This window comes from Crotalus tigris, unplaced genomic scaffold (genome assembly GCF_016545835.1).
Source record: "Crotalus tigris isolate CLP2741 ecotype Arizona unplaced genomic scaffold, ASM1654583v1 scf7180000017551.9496454, whole genome shotgun sequence".
NCBI lineage: Eukaryota > Metazoa > Chordata > Lepidosauria > Squamata > Viperidae > Crotalus > Crotalus tigris.
This window is the reverse complement of record NW_024096469.1, coordinates 9,075,791-9,082,413: the sequence shown is the minus strand read 5'-3', so window position 1 is coordinate 9,082,413 and position 6,623 is coordinate 9,075,791. Positions and strand designations below refer to the sequence as shown.

Sequence of the window (6,623 nt, the reverse complement as noted above, 5' to 3'; positions counted from 1 at the left end):
CTCCAGTCTGTTATGGCTGATTCTCACAGTTAAGTATTATGGATAGAAAAAAACAATGCTTGGAAATGTTCTAATAAGGAATCTTTCTCACCTGACATATATGTTTTCTTTCACACAGGTGAAACAATGATGCTGAAGCATATTGCACTTCTAACGTTCTGACATTAGGCAGAACTCAGCAGGGCAAAAGGTTTTTATACTGTAAAAAATCTAAAATGGAAGTCATAGCCAAGGAACAGCTATATGCTTTTCTTTGGCAGACTATCAGCTTACTATTATGCCATGTAAATGCAATATGTATAGGATCACAATAACCTCTTGTTCATTATGTCTTCTAAGCTACCTTGAATTTGCTTTATCTCAATATTTTAAAATAATTAAACGTGCTTCCTGTAAAGATAGTTCCAGAGATAGTAGAACAGTTTGTATGAATTTCAACAGAAAATTCTGTGGTTACACCCAAACCTCTTTTATTTAATCCTTTGAAAGAAAGGTGAAAACTTCGTATTCTTCAGTGTTATGAACCAAAGTTTGCTTATTTTTTTCTTTTATACATATATTTATTCATTGCTCCCCCTACAATCATATCTTTAAGCAGTTTATAATTAGTATTTTGTTTTATTTTACTTTATTTTAGTTTGAGGGAAGGAAAACAAAACATTCAACATTCATCCAGGGAAGGCCTAGGTAAAGAGACTGGACTTAAGCAGGTACCTAAAAGATGTAATGGTAGGTACTTATAATTTGAGGGGGGGAAAGCATTCCAGAATGCAGGCAACACAATAGGGAAAACCCACCCATGATTAACTGCGTAAGGTGGTCTGCCAGTCTACACACACAGCAGGATTTAAGATACCTAAAGATACTTAAACACTGGACTTATTTGTATATGGTATAAACCAGGATTCTTGGGCAAAATGTCCTCTATATCTAATTTACAGAACTAAACTCAAATGTTGGACACTAACCATTGATATCCTGCAGTCTTTCCCCATTTTTTTACCACTTGACAGATGCAAGTTTCTTGTTTCATGTTTTGCTTTGTAATCACATTAGGATCTATCCAGTATGTTTTTTTATGCATGATTTTTTTTTTGACTGGAGAAAATAAGAATTTCTTTGGCATCTTTGTATTCCTTGAATGTTCCTATTTTTCCTAGAGGTTCCTTAAAACATTGTGAATATTAGTGCATCACAACTCTTGGTTTGAACAGAGAAAACATTGTGCTGTGACTATAGGTACAAGAATCTTGCTGCCCTCATTCATGTAAATCATCTACAATGGCAGTCTTCCCTAACTTGATCAAGATTTATTAAACTACAGCTCCTATAATCTCCTGTAGCATGGTGTTTTGGCTATATCAATGAGGGATCATGAGAGTTATAATCCAATACAAATGGAGGGCCTCACATTATGGAAAACTGCAAAATAGGACATTCACTACTGTGAATGCAGAGTGTGAGGTATTGTACCAATCAAATTTGGCAATATGTGGGCCAAGGAAGCCATTTCAACCAATGAAGCAGCAGCTTTTTTAAAACACAGGAGTGGGCCAGGAGAAAAATGGCATTGCATGTAAAAAAGGACAAAGTTCTTGTCCTTCATGGTTGTGAAACAGATGCTGTTATCTTTGGCATTTAGAATACTACTAAATAGTAATTTTCTTACTGATAGTCCCTTGGCTACATTAAAGTCTCAGATGTGTTGAACTGCTTCACTAAACCCGAGCTATAAAACCAACTGCCACGTGAGTCCTTCTGCTTCATGATAGCCAAGTACCATATTCCAAAAGCAATCACCCCAAATTAAGATTCGTATATGATCTTGGTTCCCCTTAAGATATCCTGCATTTGTGTATTTTTCCGTGTGTGTGTGTGTGTGTGTGTGTGTGTGTGTGAAAGAGAGATCTGTTGACACTGCAGTTCCCTCATTGAGTGGCCAGTAATCAGGCCACAGGAAGGCCCCCCCCCAATGCAATAAGATAGGGGCTTGGCAAACTGGTACTCTCCAGATGTTTTGTACGCCCATGACTTCCAGAAAAAGGGTCACGGCAAGGGATAGTGAAAAATCAAACTACAAACATCTGGGGGCATCCCGCTACCTACCCCTGAAGTGCTGGAACGCTTCGACCTCCGGGTACCCCAATACACCCCCTGGAAGCTCGGGAATGATGCAGTGACTCCTGAACGCCCGTTTCTATCCTTGATACAGGGCCGGCTCGTTTATTGGGGCGCCCCTGCCTCGAGCCCTTTCAGTGCCGCCTTCCTCACCTGCAAATGGAGGAGCTGCGGCGAAGGGGTCGAGGAGCGCCCCTTCCCCCCCCCCCGCCGCTCATCCAGATTCCGGGGTTCAGAGAGGAGTTGCCAAGCCGCCTTCGTCTGCCCCACGTGGCCCGGCCCCCACCAGCCAATGGGAACTCGCACTTCTGAAAGATCTCCATATATGGCGATGTTCTCAGCCGGTGAGAGGGGGCCGGCTCCCCCTGGGTATAAAAGAGGCGGGGCTGGCGTTGGGACGGTCTCACTCAGCCGGTGGCAGCGGATCTAGCAGCATCGACTCCCCCTTTTATTTCTTTCTGAGAGCTTCTGCCGCTTTAACAGGTAGGTGTGATAATTTGGGTCCCTTCGCCGAGGCCTCCTTCGGCGCCTGACTCGCAATTTTCCTCATTTAATCGCTGGGGAGGAGAAGGCGCAATTTATTATTACAATTTTCTGGGATACCGATCGAGTGTCCGTGGTTGAGAGCCGTTAAACAGGCTCTTTGCGCTCTTCGTGGTTTCTTGAGGTGGGGAAGAGGCAGAAGCGTTCTTCGGGGACTCCGTGCGAGCTACCGGTTCGTGGGCGTAACGGTTCTCTGAATGGGGTGAGCGGGAGGGGGTGGAGTTGTTTGCCTGGTAACAGCCGCTCCGATGCGGTTGGCTGGTTTTGCTCGTTGACGTCATCAGGCGGGAAGTGGGGGGGAGTTTATGAAGAATAATAACGTGTGGGAGAGAACCGAGGTTCGCTAATTTTTCGAGGGAGGGAGGACTTTTGAGGGAATATGTCTGGAAAATGAGGCGTCTTCGTTAGGGGAGATCAAAGAATGGTGGTGGTAGGTGGTTTGGGAAGGCGGGGTCAGGGTTTGAATGGCATTCGTGAAGAAGTTGGGTGTATTGTGTCTTTTGTTGGCCAGCGTTATAGTGCACGCGCCGGGCTGATACACCTCCCTACCTGTAGGGAGCAATGCATGGTGATTTATTTAGCAGAAGATAGGAGAGCCTGTGAAATTTTACAGTCTTGGTTAAGGTGTTAAAGGTGTGAGATCGGAATTGGTTTCCTGGGAGCACTGAAGGTGGCTTGCCTTTCAGATAGGATGCCCTAATGGCATGTCTCATGGTAAATGGTATGGTACAATGGAAGCTTTTTCACAGTATGAATATCACAAAATTTGTTGGAGGGAAAGAAGACAGTCTTTTGTGTGGGAGGAGAAAGCCCCCAATACATACTGGATTGATGTTGGGAGTTTTAATTCAGAACTTTGGGAAAGTTCTACAAGAGTAGGTTAAACAAGAATCTTCTGCCTGCTTTAAAAGGCAGTTCTTACTGAAGTCCATATGATACTAATAGATAAGCATAGAGGACTGATGGTTTTTGGTGGCAGAGCTCAGAACAGGAACTAGGACTTGCTGATTCTGCAGTGGAAGTTAAATGAAGTAGGGTAAAGTGTTAAGCCCTGGTGGAAATCGTAAGTGGGTGGGGTTCCAGACATAAAGGCATTCAGAGCAGCCTCTAGTGGTAAAAAGTGGTAGAGTCAGTTAAGCACTGATTGTTGATGTAAGATTATTGCTGCAGTGATGGAACAAATCACAGTTGCTTAACATTCTTTTTTTATTGAATGCAGATCTGCAAAATGGAAGAAGAAATTGCAGCACTTGTCATTGACAATGGTTCTGGAATGTGCAAAGCAGGCTTCGCTGGAGATGATGCTCCTCGGGCTGTGTTTCCCTCAATTGTTGGACGCCCGCGCCACCAGGTAAGTTACCAAACAGCAAAGATATTAAGTGTTATTGAAAGATGGACTTGCCTTTTATTTATAATGTGCTAACTCATCTCTCTTTTTCAGGGTGTCATGGTCGGTATGGGACAGAAAGACAGTTATGTGGGAGATGAGGCTCAAAGCAAGAGAGGTATCTTGACCCTGAAGTATCCCATTGAACATGGAATTGTCACCAACTGGGATGATATGGAGAAAATTTGGCATCATACTTTCTACAATGAGCTTCGTGTTGCCCCTGAAGAACACCCAGTACTGCTTACAGAAGCTCCTTTGAATCCTAAGGCCAACAGAGAGAAAATGACACAGGTACAGCATTGGTACATCTTTTGCATCTATGATTTCCATCCATTCCATCCATTTCTTTCAGATTACAGCTTCTCTTTTTTGGTTATTTTCAGGGCTCTGTACTCTCCTGGCATTTCCTTCCTTCAAGTCTCTCAGGTTTCAGTTGTATTTCTGCTTGCTTTCTTTTGGTTTCTCCTCACATCAAATACTTTGCATGTCAGCATGGGTGTGTATTACAGAGTAAAACTGCTCCTTATTTAATAATTGCTTTCTTTTGTTTTAGATCATGTTCGAGACATTCAACACTCCAGCCATGTATGTGGCCATCCAGGCTGTGTTGTCCCTGTATGCTTCTGGTCGTACCACTGGTATTGTAATGGACTCTGGTGATGGTGTCACACACACTGTGCCCATCTATGAGGGTTATGCTCTCCCTCATGCCATCTTGCGACTTGATTTGGCTGGCCGTGACCTAACAGACTACCTCATGAAGATTCTGACAGAAAGAGGCTACAGCTTTACCACCACAGCTGAAAGGGAAATTGTCCGTGACATAAAGGAGAAGTTGTGCTATGTTGCCTTGGACTTCGAGCAGGAGATGGCTACTGCTGCTTCCTCTTCTTCCTTGGAAAAGAGCTATGAATTGCCTGATGGCCAGGTGATCACAATTGGAAATGAGAGGTTTAGGTGTCCTGAAGCCCTTTTCCAGCCTTCTTTCTTAGGTAAGCATTTGAGATAATGGAAACAATCTCCAAAGAAATGTACGGTTAAGTCACCGTTGAATAAATGAACAAATTGAGTTAAAAGTAGTTTGGCATACAAATGCAATCATGGGTGTTTTCTTCTAGGTATGGAGTCCTGTGGCATTCATGAGACTACTTTCAATTCTATCATGAAATGTGATGTGGATATCCGAAAGGACCTATATGCCAACACAGTATTGTCTGGTGGTACCACAATGTATCCTGGAATTGCAGACAGAATGCAGAAGGAGATCACAGCACTGGCTCCCAGCACAATGAAGATCAAGGTGAGGGTAACGGCATCATAATGGCTAGGGCAGATTCTTGGTGATACTCTTCTCTTTTAAAGCTTCAGAGCTGTTTTTAATAATGGCTGAATAACTTATGAAATACTCTTTTAACTCCTTTGTTTTCTATTCCAGATTATTGCTCCTCCTGAGCGCAAATACTCTGTCTGGATTGGTGGATCCATTCTTGCATCTCTCTCTACCTTCCAGCAGATGTGGATCAGCAAGCAAGAATATGATGAGTCTGGCCCATCTATTGTCCACCGTAAATGCTTCTAAAAAGACTATGGCAAATATGCAGTTTTTACTGCATTAAGTTTTTTCACCAGTATAAATTTGCCTGGGCAAATATATACGCCTCATGCTAGCCTCATGAAACTGGAATAAGCCTTCTCTTCAAACATTTGTCATTGGGAAGTCTGTCTCCAATAACCTTGTGAGGATAGCTTCCTGTTGCTGATAAGACCCTGAATGAACTAAAGTTCCCTTTGTACATAGTATAACTACCCTATACACATCTGGTCTAGGACACAGTACAGATGGTGTTCATGAACATAAGGTTTAACTGCCTGGGATAGTAGTCTCAGCATAACCAGTTATGTTGCAATGGAGTCTTGAGCCTAGATCTGTACAGGGTAGCAAAAGACCAGACTTCACTATACAAAGCGCTAAGAATTCCAGGTCTTTATTGTTGAGGCTGGCAAGAGTTTGTGAAAAGGATGGCCATTTTTGTCTTGCCACTGTTCCTACCAGGATTGGAAATGTATTGTGTCCAAGCCTTATGAATCTGTTTTTCTTTCCTTGCCCACCTATGTCCCAGCAAGACATCACGGGGCAAAACATTGTTCAACTTGAGTTGCTCCAATGTTGGCATTGACACCTGTAAATTTAATCATCAGGTTTAATTTATGTAAGATTTTTGTACGTTGCCTTAATGTTGTCACATGACAGTAGAAAACCAAAATTTGTAAGTCATCCTGAAGTTGAGAATTGTAATGCCCAACACTTCATTGTGAAAGGAAAATAAAAGCGCTGCAGTAAATGAAATGTGCATTGTCGTAAGGGAGATTATTTGCTGTTTTCACTTAATCTGAAATTCTACACAATGCCTTCATTTGGCAAGTCACAAAATTTGTAACTAGCAATGTATCCATCACTGCTGCAATTAAATTTTCATTGTTCCACCTCCACCAGCATTAGTTAACAAAGCCAAATAGTTACATAACTTGTCTGAAATGTACTAACATATGGAGAACATGTAGGCAAAACAGC

The 6,623-nt window shown here is 42.5% G+C and overlaps 1 protein-coding gene across 1 annotated transcript; it reads left to right on the top strand.

The window, feature by feature from the left end:
• The first annotated feature begins 2,453 nt into the window (after nucleotides 1-2,453).
• On the top strand, nucleotides 2,454-6,402 carry ACTG1 (actin gamma 1). Its single transcript, XM_039346573.1, has 6 exons — nucleotides 2,454-2,601; nucleotides 3,881-4,012; nucleotides 4,103-4,342; nucleotides 4,605-5,043; nucleotides 5,170-5,351; nucleotides 5,487-6,402. The coding sequence occupies exons 2-6, from the start codon at nucleotides 3,890-3,892 to the stop codon at nucleotides 5,628-5,630; spliced, it is 1,128 nt and encodes a 375-aa protein (XP_039202507.1). The 5' UTR covers nucleotides 2,454-2,601; nucleotides 3,881-3,889; the 3' UTR covers nucleotides 5,631-6,402.
• Nucleotides 6,403-6,623: the final 221 nt, after the last annotated feature.